Source organism: Typopeltis vanoorti, chromosome 20 (genome assembly GCF_054136105.1).
Source record: "Typopeltis vanoorti isolate ZY-2024b chromosome 20, IOZ_Tvanoo_1.0, whole genome shotgun sequence".
Lineage (NCBI taxonomy): Eukaryota > Metazoa > Arthropoda > Arachnida > Uropygi > Thelyphonidae > Typopeltis > Typopeltis vanoorti.
This window is the reverse complement of record NC_143568.1, coordinates 107,467,715-107,490,795: the sequence shown is the minus strand read 5'-3', so window position 1 is coordinate 107,490,795 and position 23,081 is coordinate 107,467,715. Positions and strand designations below refer to the sequence as shown.

The 23,081-nt window shown below is 36.3% G+C and overlaps 1 protein-coding gene across 1 annotated transcript in view; it reads right to left on the bottom strand.

Annotated features, from left to right (window-relative positions):
- The window catches only part of Nup107 (nuclear pore complex protein Nup107), a 304,699-nt gene extending 298,022 nt beyond the window's left edge, over positions 1 to 6,677 (bottom strand). The window contains exon 1 of the mRNA XM_090410299.1: positions 6,557 to 6,677. Coding sequence (XP_090266425.1) covers positions 6,557 to 6,570 — 14 coding nt within the window. The 5' untranslated portion in view covers positions 6,571 to 6,677. The remainder of the gene's footprint in view (positions 1 to 6,556) is intronic.
- Positions 6,678 to 23,081: the final 16,404 nt, after the last annotated feature.

Genomic DNA, 23,081 nt, shown 5'->3' with positions numbered 1-23,081 from the left:
AAACAGGTTTTTTTCTCCTGGAACCCTTCTGGTTCACACAAAGCTCACTAACTTTTCATGGACATGAGTAATGGAACAGAGGTATAGCATATAGAAAAAGAGAGAGAGAGAGTGAAATGACCAGTTGCTCTTCTTGTAACTAGTCTGTACACACACACTCTCTCTCACAGTGCCTTATCTTTTGTTCCATTCTGACCTCCCTTGCTCTTTTTATTCATTTATGCGCTCAGTTAATATTTCCAGTCCTTCCAGAACTGGTCTTTCATTCCTTACATCCACATTCTTCCTGTTTTTACATTACTTATCAGTCATTATTTGGTTTCTTTCTTTTCCATATGCCTGTATCTCTTCCCTTTACCTTCTCCCTCACTCAAAAACTGCTTCAAATACCAATACCAATTCGCCTCTCTCTCTCCACCCCCTTTCCTATCACCACTCTAATATTCCCTAAAATTCAGTTAATATTTAAAAACTGTACACCTTTCAAAACTGACTGTCATATCATTAATTCTCTTCCTCTCTTCATTACTGCCATAATAAATTAATGTGTCGCATTATTATGGCAGTAGTAAGGCGAGTTTCAGTCTGAAATTTGTGAAATCTAAAATTATCAATGAAATTATAGTCTATTAGTATTACTTCCAAGCCTCTATGGAGTCCAGAGACACATTGCAAGAGGACAAATACTCACAGACCACAATAACTATCATACCTTGCTTTGAATACATTCAATGCTGAAGTACACAACACCCATTCTAGCAATGAAATCCACTGGTTCACAACCCACAAAGCAAACAATCTCCTTTTCACCTCTTTACTCACATAACCCTTGTACAGCCTCAGGGATGATCTCTAGTTCTCGCATCAACCACTATGTTCTATGCAATAACTCCCTTGTATCTATTTGGTAGGCTCCTCTTGCTACTTATACATCTCAATCATATCATATCATCCCTCCTCCTATCTGCCATGCTCTTAAAGATCATATTCCCTCAATCTGTCCTCACTCAATATTCCAGCATCTTGAGACAGTCATAGTTATTCGCCTCTGCACACTCTCTCTCCCTCCAATGTTTCCCTATCACTAATATAGCCAGATGAACATATCTCATCATCATGTGTCTCAAGGATTTAGGCCTAGCATGGCCTGTTCCAGTCTTAGGAAGTCATCGTTGAATCATTTAAGAGGACGACTTGGTTTTCTTTTTCCTAATGGCTTGTACTTTAAGGCTTGTTTTGGTAATCTTTCTGTTTTCATTCTTTGATTGTGTTCCATCCATTTATGTTTATATTTTTAAATTTTTTCTATGACTGGTTCTTGGTTTAATTCTTTCATAATTTCTTTGTTTCTTTTGTGATCAAATAGATTATACTTTGCAGTTTTTCTCATTTCTCAAACTTCATTTCTACTGTTATTAATATTTGTTTGTCTTTTTGTTTTATTGCCCAGATTTCGCTTCCATACATTAAGACTGGTAGGGCTAATGTATTGTATACTTTTAGTTTGGTTTAGAGTTGATTACACCTGTCGTTTTTAAATATTTTGCAATTCCTATTTTTATATCTTTTTTTTTTCATTTTCATATGTGATCATACATCCTAGGTAGTTAAGTGAATTCACCTGTTCTAAGATCTTGTTATCTATTACTATTTTAGTTCTTGCTGGATCTTGTCCTTTAAAGGCCATAGTTTTTGATTTTTCAAGGTATGAACAGATTTGTGCACAGAAATCCAAATGAGACCTAATTAGCACATTACAGAGTGGAACTATTATTATTATTATGGGCAACTCCAAGGAGTCGACAGACTCATCGAGGGAGGCCCTAACATCATGTCAAGAACAACTATTCGACATTCACACAGTATCTACCATACCTTGCCTTGAACTCATTCACAGTCATGGCACCCACAACAGACTCTGGCAGCTTATTCCACCCATTCACCACTCTCCAAGTAAAAACCTACCTCTAACACCCTTGCTAACCGCACTCTTGCCCAGCTTCCATGTATGGCCCCTAGTCCTCCCACCACCAGTCCTATTCTCAAAAATATCTTCTGAATTAATCTTCTAGAAACCCCTTCAGTAATTTGAATGTCTCAATCATATCACCCCTTTTCTGAAACCCACAAATCTTCAACCTGTTCTCATAAGGTTCATTCCATAGACCTGCTATCATCTTGGTCACTCATCTCTAGATCCTCTCCACTCCTCCCCATCAAGAAAAAACCCTAATGTCCATATCTGGGCACAGTAATCTAGATGGGATCTTATCAAGGCTCGATACAGAGGAACAATAACCTGTTTGTCTCTGCTTGTTAAAGTATTTTTCAGCAACCAAGTGATTTGATGAGCTGATTTAGCCACTTTTGCAATGTGCCCCCCTAACCTTCAACTCCCTATCCACCAACACTCCCAAATCCCTGGCCTCATCAACCTTACACTTTGCCACATTAAACAGACATCCATTCTCCTTAGCCCAGTCCTCCAAACTATCCAAATCTTCCTGCAAAATTTTGACATCCTGTGCACTCAATATTGCTCTACCCAACTTTGCATCATCAGCAAACAAATGAACACCTCCTCTCAGATCCTTTCCTATATCGTTAATGAACAAATTGAACAGTAGTGGTCCAAGAACAGAACCCTGCAGCACACCACTAGTCACAGTCCATCTTTAGGACTCTACTCCTGAATAAACCACTCTCTGATATCTCTCCATCAACCACCCTCCTATCCATCTCACCAACCCTATATCCATCCCCATATGCCGCAGTTTACTGATTAGAATTCCATGTGGTATCCTGTCAAAGGCCTTGGCAAGATCCAGTAGAATCACTGTAAACCCATTACCCTTATCCAGTTCAGCCGTCACTGTGTTATAAAACGTGAGGAAGTTACTGAGGCATGATCTACCCTTCACAAAACCATGCTGTTCCCCATACAGTATCCCATTTTCATCTATCCAATCTTGTATTTTCCTCTTGACTATTTTCTCCAAGACCTTGACAACGATTCCTGATATGCTGATCGGTTGGTAAATTTACAACAGCAGTCTTGGAACCTACTTTATGCAGTGGAACTATTTTCTCCTCTTTCCACCCCCTCAGGACTCTCCTTATCCTTACATGTCAGTGTTCTTCACATTATAGAAGCAATTTTTTGTGTAACCCTTAAAACTTTCACGATATGTCCCCTGAACTTCAGTTCATTATCTTCCAAGATGCGCAGATCTCTTGTTCCTTTCACCCCCTGAAGCAAAGTTCCTCCAGTGTGGTAAACCTCATCCCATCCTCTCTGGCCAAAGTGCATGACTTTGCATTTAGCAACACTGAAATGACATCCCTATGATTCAGACCAAACCATCAACCTCTTCAAATCCTCTTGTAACAAAATTTTCTGACATTACTCTTCCTAATTTAGCATCATCAGCAAACAAACGAATATCTCCTTTCACACCATGAACTATATCATTGATATATAAGTTAAACAGCAGTGGTTCAAGAACAGAACTCTGTGGCATCCTACTCACCTTCCTTTTTTGGGACACTGCACTTCCCTACACAACTCTCTGGCACCACCTATTAGTTGATCAAACCTTGTAACCAAGCTACCAAATGACTATCCAATCCCATCCTGCCCAATTTCAACAGTAGTTTATCATGTGTAACTCAATCAAATGCTTTAGCAAAATCCAAATAAATTCCTATATAAGCATCCCCCCCCCAACCAATATGCTAGTCACATTCACCTTTATTAAGGGAAAGTCATGCTTTTGTAACCAAGTTACTAAAGCACGACTTCCCCCTAATAAGCCTATGCTGGTTTCTCGAAAACCTTCCATTTATCAATCCTTGTTTGTATTTAGTCTCTAACCAGCCTCTCTAACATATTCACCACTTCACACACAGGCCTATAGCTTGATACTACTGACTTGGATTCTGCCTTATGCAGTGATACTATTTTTCCTTCTTTCTACTCTTCCAGGACTGTTCCTGATGCCAGATTTCTGTTGAACAACCAAGTGAAGGGTACAGCCAGCTCTTTTCTTAATACATATGGTGATATCCCTTTCATTCCCACAGCCTTATTAACATCAAGGTTACTTAAAATTCTAAACACTTCCCATTCTTGTAGTGTTGCTTGTCTTTCCTGTCTATTGCTATTCAACATGTGGGGGACTATTCTTAGCTCCCCCCCACATGAAATACACTAACAAAATACTCATTAAACATTATTTTGTATTTCTACTGAATTTGTGTGTTTATACTGCATATATATGCCTCCCACTTGAAACTCAGTTATTTTTCTATTCCTTCTCCTAGAAAATATGTTCCTTTGTATTCTTTCATAACCATAAAGCCATTCACATTTTTTGGTCAGTACTTTCCAATTATCCCTTTCAAAAACATCATTCTGGCTTTTCAATTATGCCAAACTTTTGTCAAACTGCTTACAAGCTACCATTCTTTTTTTTTTCTCCAATCTGTCCATTCTAACACTGCACTATTTTGAATTCTTCCTAATAATTCAAAGATTTGGTATCTCTTTAAATGCATACGTATTACAGGAAATGAACATAATCTTGAATAACCTATTATTAAGATAACACTGGTGATTAAAAATATATATCACAGAATTACCCTCAAACTACTTCTAACTTAATCAGATGAATATAAGAAGCAGAACTGAAAATATAATATTAAAACATATTAGCCTCTTGAAACAGTGTATATGCTATTGAACTATGAACACAGACACAAATACAGGTATGAATACACAGGTCAAAAATGTATAACTGTTCACTATCGACAGTTCCAAATTTCTTGTTCTGCCCCGTGTAAGCCATGCAATTCCATCATGTCACTCAGACACAATCTAAGACAGTATATAATATTCTACATGAATATTAGTCCAATTTAGACACCGATATACTCATTTCAATTAAGTATGAATTTTGTCACTAGGATGGAACATGCTATAAAATCCAGATGAAAATTATTATATATTTTGTAAACAGAAGAATACACATGTCTCTGAAAATTACTGATAAAGAGAAATAACTTAATGATTTGAAAACAAGCATGATTAGTAGAAAACTCTCACTGTACTATGAGAAATCTACTAGAATCAACTAAAATGGGAAAATTAAACAATTTTCCTGGAATTCCAATGCTGGAATTATAGAGGAATTTCCTTACTGAACGTTCCAGGTAAGATTTATGCAAGCATACTTGAGAAGAGACCAATAAAAATTGCAGTGGAGAAACTTGGGGGGGGGGGGGGAATTGTATTATATTCCTGTGATTTCTTGACAAACAGCCAAGACATCATGGTAATATAAGTGATTTGCATTTATGTTCTCTAGACCCCTGGAGAAGGCATATGAGACATCAAGAGAAAAACTGAAAACTATAACTACACAAAGTAAATAGGATGTTGTACTGAGCAATATATAGTCTATATTTAAAAGATGTAAGTGAAATATTTGAAATGAAGACCATACAGGAAGGTGATCTGATGCAAAATCACAACACAAGAGTGTACACACTATCATTACTCTTAATCATCTATATTGATCATATTATCAAGGAAAGTGACATTAAACCTCATATCAAAATTGGAAATATTCAATTCAGTTCTTTATCTTAGGCAAGTGTTGTTTTTCTCTACTAAATAGATGTATAAGTCTTTAAGGACTAATGCTGACAAATTTCACATGAAGATCAACAATAAATATACACACGCACAAAAAGTGCAAAAATAAATAACATGAAAAACATCAACTGCATTCTTAATATCGAACGTATAGGAGAAGTAAAATATTTCAGCTATTCAAGAATTTCTGGTGAAGAATGCAAATTATATTGAAACAGACAATAGAATAGTGCACAAAACAGTATATACAGGTTATATACTGTTTTGTGCACTATTCTATTGTGCACAAAATGATGTTTTCTTATTAAGATAACACTGATGGTAGAATCATATGAAAAATAAAGATGTTAGACTCCTGACGTTGTTGGCATTCAAGAATGTGGCTGCAATGTTGATCTAAACTGGCATAGTCACCTGTAGAGAAGGAAATGTTAACAAAAGTGGTGTTTGAAGGCAGGAAGACCAAGATCAGGTGGAATGATGCTGTCAGAAGTGCCACAGAAGACAAAATATTAAATCTGAAAATAATGTAGAACTGACAAATAACAATAAATTTATAAGAAGGCTTTTGATAGAAAGCTGGTAATAACATAAATTCATTATATATCTTGTATAGCCCTTGAAGGCACACATCAGGAATTTGAAAACGTTTCAAAATGTATTCCTTAATGTGATTTTAATACGAGAGAAACTGAAATTGGAAGCTACAATAACTTCCGGGTGTACATTTCTCATGTTTAAAAAACAAGATCTCACAATATACAGTACAGGGGTGCTTTCGGGGTGGGGGGTGAACGTTTTTATTTGACACTTCATGTAATGCATGTAGCATTCATAATGCCGGTTCACAAATGAAATTTCCTGCACACAATTAACATAAATACATTTTTCACGCCATACCTAAGTTTTTGCATATTCTAAATATCTCTCTTTATCTTCTTCTCGAAACATAAGCATAAAAAGAAAAACCAAAAGAAACTAAACATACAGACACAAACACATCTACTTTAAAACCAGCGGCAACACGAGGAACACATCTACAAAATAAAAATAAAAATAGCACTAAAGCACCACCGCTACTATAACACACTTAACAAACTAAGAAATGATCAGATAAAAAACATATAAGCTATTCGGTCTCATTTGTTTTGTACTGTATATATATATATACCGTATATATATTTCGACAGATGTTATTTTAAAATATTTCTAATGATATTCATTTATTTATTTATCGTCTATAGTACGCTCACAATTCATAGAACACGGGCTGGCAGATTGCCAATAATAGTCAATTCATGCTGAAGGGAAAAAAGAAATAAAGGATGTACGAATTGGTTACTAACACGCGAAATCAGTATTTTATACGTAAAATTTTCCAACTTTTATACAAGCAAAATAGTTACCACTTTAAAAACTACAATGTTCATAAAAGAAAAGTTAATTTTCCGACGTGTAATAATAAACAACTCATTTCAGAAGACGGATCGATTACCCCATTATCGGAATGGATTCTCCTTCTTCTGACATGCGCTGAAGTGTCGAAGGGTATCGCAACTGTGGGCGTACAGTACCCATTGCCATTCGGATATTTTAATGACTGTTATGAAGCTTCTCATCCTAGTGCTTCTTATCTGGAATGCTAATTGTGCTGTAAATGTACGGTAAATGGTAATGGAAATAAGGTGTTTACATTTAGACGGTGCCAGAGAAGAATAAGGATTTGCAAGTTGTCCAACTATGTCATGCAGAATGCAGACAAGAGTATACAAAAAAATATGCAGTTAGATTATTATGTTTGTACACGAATACTAGGAATATCAGAAACAAAGAGGTTGAGTTTGTTGCCTTGGCCAATATGTTGGGACGTCAGGTTGTAGGCATTAGGGAGACCTAGCTATCAGAATCATACATACTAACTAGGATCGAGTGTAAAGAGTACAGTACAGAATTTTTAGGAAGGATGAAGAGGATAGGAGAGGGGGAAGCATGTTAATCATAATCGTTAATCATTGGTGGGAGTGACCATAAGGTCATGACTTGGGAGGTGGCTAAAGGAGTGGAATTTACAATTAAGACAGGGTGCATGTGGAATTACCGGGCTGGTAAGTATGACAAGCATAGGTGTGTGCTTGGCTCAGTGCCATGGCATGCAAAACTGCAAGGGCTGGATGTTGATAGTGCATGGGAGGTGGTTAAGAAGTGTATGCAGGAGGCAATGGTTGACCATTAATGATATAGGAAAGGATCTGAGAGGAACAGTTGATTTGTTTGTGGATGATGAAAAGTTGGGTAGGGCAATAGTGAATGCAGATGACGTCAAAATTTTGCAAGATGATTTGGATACCAAGAGTCCGAATAATAAATCAAGTAGGGGTTAAATGGATGAATAACACTATTAAGCTTGAGCTGCAAAAAAAAGAAACAACTGTGGAGGGAATTTAAGGAGAAAGATGACCAGCAGGTGCAGGAACAGTATAAAGCTCAGGCCAGGATGGTAACAAGGGTGGTAAGAAAAGCAAAAGCGGATTACGAAAGAAAATTGGCCATGCAGGTAAAGAGAATCCCAAACAGTTTTTTCAATATGTTGCAAGTAAAAGGAAAAATGTTCAGTTGCAAGTAAAAGGAAAAATGTTCATGGTAGAATGATCTTAAAAAATACTCACGGTAGGGAGGTAACCGAATCAGTCGATATAGTGGAATTACTGAGCGAGCACTTTGCAAGATTATATCATCCAGGTGGTGACATTGCAGGAATAGAAGAACCAACAGCTTATACTGGAATTGTGATGAATGAAGTAGAGGTAACTAGTCTATTACAGAACCACAATGTCAATACATCTGTGGGATTGGATGGTATACCAGCTCTTGTCGTACGTGAAGCGGTTAAAGAATTGTCAGTGCCCTTGACCATTTTGTTTAATTTGAGCCTCGGGTCTGGGTCAGTCCCAAGGGGGTGGAAAGAGAGGAAAACAGTTCCGCTGCATACAGATGGTTCCAAGACTGCTGTTGAAAATTACCAGCCAATCAGCATAACAGGAATCATTATCAAGGTCTTGGAGAAAATAGTCAAGAGGAAAATACAAGATTGGATAGAGGAAAATGGGATACTATATCGGGGACAGCATTGTTTTGTGAAGGGTAGGTCATGCCTCAGTAACTTGCTCACGTATTATAACACAGTGACGGCTGAACTGGATAAGGGTGAGAGGTTTACAGTGATTCTACTGGACCTTTGCTAAGGCCTTTGACAGGATACCGCATGGAATTCTAATCAGTAAATTGCAGCATATGGGAATGGACATAGGGTTGGTGAGATAGATAGGAGGATGGTTGATGGAGAGATATCAGAGAGTGGTTTATTCAGGAGTAGAGTCCACAAGACGGCCTGTGACTAGTGGTGTGCCACAAAGATCTGTTCTTCGACCACTGCTGTTTAATTTGTTCATTAATGATATAGGAAAGGATCTGAGAGGAACAGTTCATTTGTTTGCGGATGATGCCAAGTTGGGTAGGGCAATAGTGAATGCAGATGACGCCAAAATTTTGCAAGATGATTTGGATAGATTGGAGGTCTGGGCTAAGGAGAACGGATGTCAATTTAATGTGGCAAAATGTAAGGTTATACATTTTGGGGTGAAAAGATTAACAGCAGTTTACTACATTGGTGGAACTGTACTCCAGGAAATTGATGAGGCACGAAATTTAGGAGTGTTGGTGGATAAGGAGTTGAAGTTTAGGGGGAACATTGCAAAAGTGGCCAAATCAGCTCATCAAATCACTTGGTTGCTGTAGAATACGTTGACAAGCAGAGACAAGCACGTTATTGTTCCTCTGCATCGAGCCTTGATAAGACCCCATCTCGACTACTGTGCCCAGATTTTGTCACCTAGGTTTCTTCTTCTTCTTGATAGGGAGGAAGTGGAGAGGATCCAAAGGCGAGTGACCAAGATGATAGCAGGTCTGTGGAATGACCCTTTTGAGAACAGGTTGAGGATTTGTGGGTTGCAAAAATTGGTTGATAGGTGGAGGAGATATGATTGAGATATTCAAATTACTAAAGGGTTTCTATAAAATTAATTCAGAAGATATTTTTGAGAACAGGGCTGGTTGTTGGAGGACTAGTGGTCATCCATGGAAACTGGGCAAAAGTGTGGTTAATAAAGGTGTTAGAGCTGGGTTCTTTACTTTTAGAGTGATGAATGAGTGGAATGCGCACCCAGAGTCTGTGGTGGATGCTGTCACAGTGAATGAGTTTAAGGCAAGTTATGATAGATACTGTATGAATGTCGAATAGTTGTGATGAATATGATTTGGGGCCTCCCTCGATGAGTCTAATGACTCCCTGGAGTTGTCCGTAATAATAATAATAATAATAATAATAATAATAATAATAATAATAATAATAATAATAATAATAATAATAATAATAATATCAGATGACTTGAATTCAGTTAGAGTTGGGACCTGTGATTGTAGTATGACTACTGACAGTATTTCATGTGGCAGTGAGTTTGAAGCCATCTGCTGTGAGTTAAATTTTAACAAGATCAATTACATAGTCGGGTGTTGTTACAGACCTGGTAGATTGGTTGCTAGTGATGAAGAAATGGATCACCAAGCAGGAAGATGAGCGCGAAAAGAGTAATCAGAATGGGAGATTTTAATTATCCAAGTATTGAATGTTTGGCAGTAGAATCTCATGAGAAGAATGAAAATGAATTTATAGATCTGTTGCGGAACAACTTTCTCGAGCAGCATGTGACAGAAGGAACTCGAGGTCAAAGAGTGTTAGATTTAATTATAGTATATTATAGTATCAGAGGGCCTTTCAGTTAACCACGTCACCGTGAATATGGATAAAATACATCACTCCTCTATACTTCGTATCCATCATATATTTCAATGTAATATCAATGGCATTACAATTTTAATATGCACATCGCATCCATGGTAACTGGACGTATATATACGTCTTGACAGGTTGGGTGGTTAAAGACATAACTATTCTGCCTCCGGCTGGTGACAGTGATCATGCGGTGCTCACTAGGGAAGTGATTAAGTTTATCAATGTTCCATTCAGAAAAAGTTATATGCAGAAGTACAAAGCAGGAAATTATGACCAACTGAGGAGTATACTGACGTTCATTGCAATGGTATCGATTGCTGGATGGCAAGAATATCGACAGTGCATTGGAAGCATTTAAACAATACTTAAATGATGCGATATCAGAATGTGTCCCGAAAGTTCGAAGAATAAATAGGGGAGCAGTCAAAGGGATGTGTAATCTTATTAAGCAATCGATTCGTTGAAAAAGGACGATGTGGAAGGAATACTGTGTGCATAAAGATGATGTCTGTTACAGAGGCGTAGCAAGGTGGGTGGAGGGGCGGCACTTTGAAATTTTGCAGTTAATTCTAAAATACAGTCTCCAGAATTCATTTCCAAATATTGTAATACTACTGCGAATTTTCCTCACAACTGATGTAAGTCTTGCTAGTTGTGAGAGGAATTTTTGATTTTGCTAAGATTTTGCTAACAGAAGAGCAAGAAAAATAACATTTTAGAATGTTGAACTTTAAGTTTTACTTCAAAAATATACATAGTATTTTAATTTTTTTCCTATACGTCGTTTTGACTTTTTGTAGTATTTTTGGTGTGTATTGAGAGGGGCGATAAACTCAGGGACCGTCCCGGGAGGTAAAAGTTCTAGCTACACCACTGTTCCGTTATGAAAATTATAAGCAGCAGGTTAGAATATTCACAACTGTTGTATGGAAAGCAAAATCTGAGTATGAAAAGAATCTGGCTCTACATATTAAAGACAACCGATAAGAATTCTATCGCTATGCTGCAAGTAAAAGAAAGAATAAATATGGAATATTAACTCTTCTAAATGCAGATGGTGTAAGGGTTATATATATGTGGAAGTGGTTGTTCAACTAATGAGTGTCCATTTTCTCAAAAGCTATCAACCTGGTGTACACGACATTGAGCTCACTGCTACCTCTTCACTGGATTAAGAGACTCAGGTGGAAGAGGAGGAGGTATAGGAGCTGTTGCACAAACTGAATAAGAATTGATGGGATTATATGTGCTGAAATCCCACAGACTGATGGTATATCAGCACATGTGTTAAAAGAGTGTTCAGCTAAACTGGCTGTTCCTTTGACTAGGCTGTTTAATATCAGAGCAGGGAAGATTAAATCACAGGGAAGATAAAATCTCAGAACAGGGAAGATTCTGCAGGATTGGAAAAAATGTATGGAGATCCTTTTGCAGAAGGGTGGTGCAAAGACCGTTGTATCGAACTGTCGACCAATCAGTATCTCAGGAAGGATGGTGAAGATTTTGGAAAATTTGGTTAGGGCTTGCATTCAGAAATGGGTTGGCAGTGAATCTCAACTTTGCAATTAGCAACGTGGATTTACAAAGGGAAGGCCGTGTTTTTGCAACTAGCTCACATTTTATAACAATGTTATCACTGAACTAGACAAGGGGAATGGATACACCATGATACCTTTGGATTTTGCTAAGGCTTTAGACAGAATACAGTGTGGTAGACTGTCGCATAAATTGGAGAATATGGGTTTGAGTTATAGAATATTAGCGTGGATAAGAGGTATATGGGAGATATGAGTCTGCAAGATTTAAGATAACCAGGGGTGTACAACATGGATCAGTGCTTGGTCCCCTGTTATTCAATCTGTAAATTAATGATGTTGGGAAGCAATTTACAAGTCACATGCTTGTGACTTGTCAAATCTGTTTGCTGATCATGCAAAGACAGCTAGGTAATTAGGAATGCTGTCGATATGCAGTATTTGCAGAGTGATTTGAATAGGCTGGAATTGTGAGCATGGAAAGTGAATAAAAGGTGTTACCTAATTATTATTTATTTTCAGAAATAAATAATTATAAACAATTAACAGCAATCACTTTCCAAAATTTAAAAATGGCATACAATCTGCCATATTATGATTAGGACGATAGAGTAGGACTTCACACGATTCAAAAAATACACGACCAAATATTAACCTGCTACACTACGGTAGGAACTACTTCTGAACACTGCTGCTGTTCAACTTCTCATGTTTACATCGATTTTAATTTCAATTCTCTTTCTGAGAAGGTTTACAGTTTTTTCAGGCAATTTATATTCTTCCTTCCCTTTGTGATTACGCCCATTTCTCTGGCATTTAGTAGGATCTCCGTTATTGTTTGGAAGTTTTTTTTTTAATCCAAGTCTTAATTCGTATCAATATTATGGAAATGTATCACTATTATAAAATTTGCGTGATATAGTTATAAATATTGAATGTAGGAGATACAGTATTCTCAGAGAGGCCAGAGGGTACTTGATAATGATGGTAGAACAATTGAAACCAAAAAGAGTAACATTTCATCAGGAGGATAGGGATGCCGCGGACAATTCATATAAGGCTATTTGATCAGGATAAAATATATAATTGGCTGACACTATATTCTAGGTGGTAGAATTGAGAATGTAGCTGGTATGCATGTGCAAATTTGTATTTCGAGTAATTATTTTGGGAACAGTGATTGAAAGAAGTAATTATTATAGGGGATTTTAACTTGGGAACAGTGACTAGGAGAATTAATTATTATAAGGAATAAATGGATTTTATACAATTGCGAAGAGATAAATTACCTGAGACAGCATGCAGAAGAAACAAGAGGATCAAAAGTGTTGGATCTGATCACAGCGTCCGAGAAACGAGTGGAGATATAACAAAATCATCCTACTGCATAAAGGAAGCTCCACGAGAGACATAGCAATCAGAGATCTGACAGAAATATCACTTTTTAAGGGAAAACATGGTTTTGTGAGAAATAGGACTTGACCATTAGTAATTAGATTGTAACAGTTGAGTTGGATTAAGTAAGTACTCTATGACACTGTTGCACTTTGCAAAGACATTTGACAGGAATCCATACAGAACTCTGTTACATAAATTTGAGCTAATATGAACGAATCTCAAAGTGGAGATTTGGATTAGAGAGTAACCGATGGACAGATATCAGAGAATAGTTTATGGAAGAGTTGAGTCCTAGAAAATGCAGGTGATTAGTGATGTATCTCTGTGATTAATACTTAGTCCTCTCTTGTTTAATTTGTACGTTAATGATATAAGAAATGATTTCACTGGAAATATCCTGTTGCTTGCAGGTGATGCATAATCGGTAGGACCTACAGTGAATGAAGATGTCGAGATCTTGTTGATTACTTAAATAAGTTGACGGCACGGGCAAAGGTAAATGGCTGCTAGTTCAATGTGGCCAAGTATAATGCGATCACATGCTTTGTAATATTGATGGACATGAACTCTACGTAGTTGAGAGGGCCATGAACTTGGGGACGTTTGTGGATGGGAAGTTGAAGTTTAGAGGACATATTGCAAAGGCTCCCAAATTATATGGCACATCAAATTATATGGTGTTGAAGAACACACACACACACACACACACACACACACACACACACACACACACACACACACACACACACACACACACACACACACACACACACACACACACACACACACACACACACACACACACACACACACACACACACACACACACACACACACACACACACACACACACACACACACACACACACACACACACACACACACACACACACATCCCTGCTTGTCAGTGTCTGTGTTATTGTGGCAATATCTGCACCACTGCACACCAATCTGGTGGCCTGGATCCCTTAGCGATGAAGAAGTGGTGGACAGGATTCCAAGTGAGTCAAAGATTGTAGAAGGTCTGTGGTATGCTCACTATGAGAATAGATAGAAAGGGTATGAGCTCCAAAACTTATATAATAGATATAAGAGAGGAGACATGATAGAAGCATATAAGTTATGAAAGAGGTTTTATTGGATTAAAACTGACGACTTTTCTCGGTACAGTGCAAGAGAGGAGCGGAGAGAACAAGTAATCACCCATGGAAACTGTTTAAGGGTGTTGTTAAGCATTAGGTCTAGATATTTTGATGAGAGGTGGGTGACTGGTGGAATGCGTTGGCAGTGTAGTCGCGAGTGTTTCTTCTTTAAATTAGTTTAATAAAGGTATGATAGGTATTGTGTGAATAATATCTAGTATGATTTAAAAGGTTAAAACTCTAACAGAGGCATGTGTAGCTCAGTGGAAGTGGCGGTTGGTTGCTAGAAGTCAGACTTCAAGTCTAGTCGCCGACTGGAGGAACTTTTTCTAAGCCTATCTTCAACTGGTTCCCGAGTTAGTCGATCTCTGACACGGGCAAGCGTGTTTTTCTCCCGAAAACTAGGGTTTTTCGTCCCGTAAAATCAAGAAAATCGACTGTATTACCCACATTACTATAGACAGTAACATATCCTGTTAGAGTTAACACCAAAAGATGGCAGCACTTGTTTGCTTCATCAGTAGCCACCTATAATTAATTAGACAGTAGCCACTATCTCCGGTGGAGATTGAACTGCCCACTGAGTCTCCAAAAGCTACATAGGGTTTAAAGGCCTCCCCTACACATTATAAAGGAATAACAGGCGTTATTTGATTTTTTTTGAACTCTAACCAGTACAGCCCACAATCTATGTTCCAGTGGAACCTCCCTTTCAACCGAACTCAACCATATGCATAACACCTTTATTTCCAATGGCTACAGAGATTGCAGAATTAAAAAAATAATAATCAGTTCCTTCCCCATTCCAGGCCACCTCTGCAGAAGGGTTTTAGAAATGCCATCACCATCCCCTGCATTTTTATGACATCCATAAAAATAGCCAGGTCCTTAAAAAATACAACCTCAAGTCAGCTTTTAAGTCCCATCATAAACTTGCTACCCTTATCGGTACTACCAAAGACCAGCTCCTTCCTCTCTCAGTGCCTCGGGAATATAAAGTGCCCTTTCCTACAAGCTATCTTACTTCAGATAGATAGGTAGATCAACAACCATCCGTTTAGAAGAACACAAATCATACATCTCCAATCTCGACTATGGTCAATCTGGCCTTGCAGGCCATGTTTTGGATACAAGTCAAACGATCACTTGCAGAAAATCACCATGCTCCACAAAATTAATTAAAAAAAGATAGGATGTTTTAAGAATCTGTGGCGGCACTCAGAAATCAACCGAATTTAAATAAATAGGGTTGCATAAAGTTTTATGCAATCGTATTTATTTTAAAGTTCTTATTCTTCCTTTCCAAAACAATTTTGGATTCAACTGCATCTTTTTAAGGATCTTCCTCTGCACCGGGTACCTAAAAGGTACCCGGTGCAGAGGAAGACCTATTCTGCTTCTATTTATTCTCAGTACGTGTTCTTTGCATTCTTCTCTATAGCATATAAGTGTTTCATTTAGGGAGTTCGTAATTTCAAGTTTGTTTTAAATTCCAAGTTATTAAATTCCTAGTTATTTTAATTATTTTTTCACCAACATTTGGGAAACATTAATCATCAGAATTCCCACTTTACATTCTAGGACACCAATGCCCATATAGAGTGCATCACCTAGATAGGACTTTAGAGACGACTACGTGTTTCACTTAGTATTGCGTTGTATTTGAGTGTGCTACAATTATTTATTTATAATCCATGAAGATGTCTCAGTGACTGATATGAAATATGAGAAGCATTAAAATTAGTTTTTACTTCATTCCTAGTGTTATAAATGTTTAATTTAACCTCCAACATGATGTCCTCCCAGCTCTTAAGCCTCAACACATGTATAATTATAGTAATGGTAATAATAACGCTGTACACTATTTATTTACATATATACTATTAAAACATTTTCATTACTGTTTTTATCACAGCTGAAGTTCAGTATACCAATTACTGAGTACGTTCGTTTTTGATAACCTTGCCGTTTGTTCGAGTGGCACTTCTTTTATCTTCCTCAAAGCTTATCTTCCTCAAAGTTGAGCTTATCTGGGAAAGATGGCAGTGGTTTCGTGGTTATAGTTCAGTACCCCCGACTAGTCAGGTGTAAATTTAACTGTTTATATGTATGTGCTTTGAAACATATGAGGATATGCATAAACATATACATATCTATACATATATGCATACACATATATACATATATGCATTTTTATGGTTAACTTGTAGAACATGCACCCACATGAATGTGTGCGGCTTAACCTTTTGGAAGAGGGGTGGGAAGGTAGGTTGGATTTGGATATGGGGTGTTTGTGTTGTGTTGGGTTTTGAGAGGAATTCGGTGTAGTGTAATTTCCCTCTAATTTCACTCTCGCTGTAATATTTATATAGTGTCGGTTTCAGCTCTCTATAGATCCCTGGCTTCTCTCGTCGAATGGCAGTTGGTCATATTATTATTATTATTACGTAACGCCTCCAAGGAGTCCAAAGATCCATCCAGGGAGGGCATCCACCCCACAGCTCTCTGTCTTCACTACTCAGTCCACCAACTACAGTGTACCAGATCATCTACACGAACGCCATCCACTGCCCACCATCACCTTTACTGACAATCACCAACATCCACGCTGACGGCGAAATTCGAACCCACAGCCGTTTGGCTGGAGAGCAGATACGCTAACCACTCAGCCAACCAGATCAGCTAGGTGTGTAGAAACATCGGATGACTTTTCCATAATGATTATTGTTGTATTAAATGTTATATAGTTTGTTGACTGTGATCTTGTCATCTGATATAACAAAAAATAATAATAATAATAATCATAATAATTTCAAGAACAGACATTACAAACTAATGCCATGAAAGCAAAACTTTTGATCATCAGTAATTCCCTCGATGAGTCTCTTACTCCCTGGAGGTCTCTCTTAATGATAATAATAATAATAATAATAATAATAATAATAATAATAATAATAATAATATAACAGCAAATGCAAACTATGCGATCTGAAAGATGAAACTATAGAACATCTAATCAGTGCCAATAGCATGCTAGCTCAAACTGACTATAAATACCGAAATGAACAAGTAGACAAAATAATTCATTGGCATGCTTGCAAAAAATATGGCTTTCCTGGATCTGATAACTGGTGGCAGCATAAAATTGAGACAGTATTGGAAAACGAAATATCAAAATTTCTCTGGGACTTTCGAATACAAACTGATCGGCATTTGGAACACAATAGACCTAACATCACAATTATCGAACATCGACAGGTTTGGATTATTGATATCGAAGTACCCAGTGATAACAACATTAACAACAAAGAAATTTTTTCCAGTGGAAAAAATAAAACATATCGAGATCTAGCATACGAAGTTCGCAGGCTGTGACTTAAACACACTAAAGTTATTCCAATAGTTATCAGTGCGTTTGGCGCAATTTCAAATAAGCTATCCAACTATTTACAGCAATTTAACATCAACAAAGTGACTCCATATGACCTACAAAAAACAGCATTACTTGGAACAGTCCATATTTTACGACGCTACCAGACAGACTATTCTCAGATTCTTGTGTAGAATCTGAATTTTGTTTAAATAATATCTCTTATTTAAATAATGTTGTGTAGATTTTGTTTTGACTGTGTATCAATTGTGTGAATAAATAATAATTTAAGTTAACAACACTTAACTTTCTTATTGAACTTCTAACAAAATTAATCGGCCAATATATGCCATGGCACCAATCTTTGCCTATTGAACGAAAGGGATGTCGAAGAAATTCCAGAAAAATAAAAGACCAATTGTTAATTGACAAAATGATTCTGAAAAATTCGATAAAACGAAAAGCTAACTTTCATATTGTTTATATGACGTATATAATTGTATATCTGTAAGGGAACAAAAATTTTCGGGTTTAAAATATTCGGACGCGTGCTCGTTCCAGTTCACACTGTAATATGAATTTTCACTCAAATATGAATGGCAGGAGCCCGTGTAGCTCAGTAGAAGTGGCGTTTGCACTCTACAGCGCTTGACCGCATGAGGAAAGGCGTTTGAATTTAGTCTAGAGGAACTTTATCTAAGCATTTTATCGACTTCCAGAGTTAGTCGATCTCTGGCACGAACTAGAGTTTTTTCCCTCCCGGAAACTCAGGTTTTTTGTCCCGTAAACTCAAGAAAATCGGCCGTCGAACCGACACTGTTTTCAGACATTAAATATATTGTGTCAGGATTAGGGACTACCAGATGGTGACACTTACTAGCCGCCTTCTTCACTGAGTGCCGATTAATTAGTGATAGCCTTGGGCCAGCTATTTCTGATTGGCTACTAGTGGAGATTGAGCTGTCTCCAAAAGTTAGATAGGGCTAAAAAAAAAACGGCCTCGCCTACTCCCTATACGGGAACAAAAAGGCATTAGCTGGTTTTTTCTATATGAATGGCATATACAGCAATATAATGGCATATACATCAAGACCAAATCATGAATAAATAATCCCTGAAATTCTAAATACTTTAGAAGAAAAAAAAACAGCAAAGACTATATTAAATATAAAAAATACAGAAGAATTAAACAACGTTATAAGAATCTTAAAAACAAAATTGATAAAATGTTTATATCTGCCAAAAATAACTGGTTGGAGGAAAAAGCAAAACTGTGCGAAGAAGCTAATAAAAGAAATGATAATAAAATGATATACAAAATTATCAAAGAATTAATTAAGATCTATAAAGATAAACCATCAACAATGAAAGATAAAAACAATCTAGAAACTTAGTCAATACAAAATATTAAAATAATTTGAAAGGACTATTATCAAACATTATTTCAAAAAGAACAGGACGAGGAAAGTATAACAGAAAAGATGATATATGAAAAGGCACCACCATAACCCCAGTAGAAATTATAAATGCAATAAACCAAATCAAACTTTCAAAAGCTACGGGTAAAGATGAAATATCTCGAGAAAGGTGTAACGCAGGGTTGCCCTCTCTCACTTCAACTCTTTATTATCTTCCTAGAAGAAGTTTGTAAAACCATAGCTGATGAGCCAGATGTAAAAATCAATGGTACCAACATGAATCACATAAAAAACGCGGATGATATAATTATTTTAGCAGATTCTAAACCACAGCTAGAAAAAACTGTTAATATTTTAAATGACTCTTGTAGAACTTATGGTATGAAAATAAATCTTCATGAAACAAAAATAATGACGATAGAGAAGAAGAAAATATTTCTATAAATCTCTTATATCTAGTAAACTCAACAATATGGAAACAGTAAAACACAGGCTAAACCTAGGTTGGACCAACATGAATAAATTAAACAAAATATGGAAAAATAAAAAAAATCCCAACTAGTCTAAAATTAAAATTATATAAAACAATCATTATCCCAATGGCTACTTATGCTTCAGAAGCCTGGAGATTAACTCAACAACCAATCAAGAAACTTCAAGCATTTGAAATGAAATGCCTTAGAAAAATTAATAGCACCCTCTGGTTGCAACACGAGACTAATGATCAAGTCAGAACAGATTTAAACTTCCCAGATAATATAATAGACACAATCATTAAGCATCAACTGAGATGGTGTGGTCATATTCAGAGAATGGCCCTCATAGGCTCCCATATTTTGCTCTGAATGGATATATAGGAAGAAAGAGACCTAGAAGCAGACCAAGAAGTACTTGGATAAAGTTGCTGAAAGAACATTCCCTTCTACCCCGCTATTGAGTCATGATTCAGATGGCTAAAGATCGCGATAAGTGGAAAACCTTTCTTCTCAGTAAACTCGACCCGTTATCAAGCAGATGAGATGACGATAATGATGGTACAGCAATCCCTCAATTAATGCACCTAATGCGTCCTTTAAAGCAGGCGCATTTATCGAATATAATAACCTATGGGGAAAAGTATGATTCGTTCCTCAAATTTCTTTTTTGATCCTTATTTTTTTTTTTTTATAAAAGAATTAGGATATATATCACAGGGCCTAGTTAAAGGAAAACCATGAAGCTGAAAGACAATAAAACATATTCAGAATATACATTTATTATTATACTTCTTAACAAAGAATTGAGTTAATGTAGTTTGGTGGGCATCCTGTTTCTTTTCTTTTTCCCCTACAACTAATGGTATGGTCCTATTTTCTCTTCTACTACTTCTGCAAATTTTACTGCTTCTCTCTTCATCAGAGTCAGCTTCAAAGCATTGCTGCTTAAAAACTTCGATTGTACGAACAATATTTTCAAACTGTTTCTGTAAAATCTCTTTGGACTTGTCAGTTATTAAATGTTGTTCATATTCTTCAGGATCTTCCCGCTGTGCATCTAAATTTAGCTGGTCGGAATCCCTGAACTTTTCCGAATGAGATTTAATTAACTTAGATTCATTCTAAAAGCCTCTAAAATCATTTGCCCAATGTGGAAGAATGTACTTCCAAACGGCTCGCATATTGCTAGCAGTAATTTCATTCGAATTTGCGACTTTATAACAAGGCTGAGATTTCTCTTGATTTGGCCAGAAAAGTATTGGAAGGCATTCTCTCCCCCCTCTCCAAAAAAGGCCGGTTTCATCGACATTAAATATTTGTTGGTCACAACAGACTTCTTCTTCCACAATTTTCTTCAAAATCTCTGGATAATTTGTGACCACTTCCTTATCTGCACTTGCAGATTCGTTTGTGATTAGAACATTCTGTAGGCTATTTCTCATTTTGAAACGCTCAAACCACCTCTCACTAGCATGGAATTCTTCGTTTCCATTATTGATAACCCTTTCTTTCAAGATTGCAAAGAGACTTAATGCTTTTGATTTAATAAGGTCAGTGCTTACTGGGATCTATTTTTGGTTACAATCTTTGATCCATGTAGAAAGAAGTCTTTCTAATTCAATCATTATGATACTTTGATTTCGAGTGCATGCATGATGAACTTGAAACAGCCTTACCTTTCTCTTTGTATCCAGAAGCTTTGCTTAAAATTCCTCTTATAGTCGATTCTCCCATTTTTATGTTCTTGTCATAAATGCCCTGGACTCGCCTTGTTAATTTTTCTTTATTATTTCAAGTTTTTTTTTTTAATAAGATTACTTTTCAAATCATTTTCATACTTCCACTTTTTTGCTCACTAATTCTTTTGCTCATGATGAAAGGTTGGAAAATACTTTAAAATAAAAAAAAAGTAAGGAAAACAATTGTAAAGGAGGTACGAGATATGATCATCAAAATGCTATAGCAGATGACAGCTTTTGGCTTTAAATTTGGAACATAGTGTGCATGGAAATAGTATGCCATTAAAAAATAACTCTGTAAAATGTTTTAAATCAGTAATAACTAAATTATTTCATCCTGGCGAGTAATTTTTTAAAATAGTTAGCCATAAAAAATTTTTAAAATCTGTAACATTTATTTTTAAGATGTATATAGGCGCACTAATCTTATTTGGGTATAGAATAAAAAATGACGCACTAATCGAAGGATTGCTGTATATTTTTTTACGTGCCTTCATAAAATATTTTAAAAATTATACGAATAGTAAAAATATTATTATTATTCGTGACACCTCTAAGGAGTCCGAAGACTCATCACGGGAGGACACCTACTATTAAACCGTCTCCACCCCTACACCGAACCTCTACTACCAATCATCTCCATCAACGTCACCGCCCCGCCGTTCTTCCAATTGCGCTACGGAGGATAAACAGCATTTCAAATTTTCTTTGAACATGACAATGGCAGACTATACATATGTTTACGAAATGCACCTTTTTTTTTGTTAACTAAAATAAAAAAGATTTTCAGGATCTGAATAAGTTAAAAAAAAACAGATGTAATTCTCTTAAACATTAGCCAGACTGGCTTTAAAAATTTAAGAAGCAATGCGCCCAACTTTAGAAATTATTTATGAATTGTTAGTTTAAATTTTCCTGCCATGATAGATTTCCATATTTTCAGGTATTAGAAGTACTGAAAGAAAATAAAAGAGAAAGATTATCAGCAGTTTCGATTTTATTTGATAAAATCGAAGCATCATATTTATTTTCTTAGATATTGTTACTATAATAACTTTATGTGGCGCCATCTCGTCTAATCGAGAAGGGCCCCTTAAAGGGCCAAGTACTCTACAGGGAACAATTATTTCTACTTGTTCCGGTGTTTAGCAAACACCTTGCTTCTCTTTGTCAACTTTGTATTAGAATTGTAATGTGATTACAGTATACGAATTAAGATTAGCTAGTTTAATCACAACGTTTATCGAGCGTAAACTTAATTTATGCATGAAAAATTTTTATCATTTATATTTTAAAAAAAAATTATACAGGAAGAAAAGGCGTTAGCTTAGCTGACATATATGTCAATTATGTTTGAGGACTCTTTCCTTGAACTATTTTAATCTTTCTTTGTTTAAATTATGTACACAAATAATAACACGAAAAAATAATATCGAAATTACCATAGAAATTATAATTTAATTTTTTTTAGAATGTTTTTGGTATAAAGTCACATTAA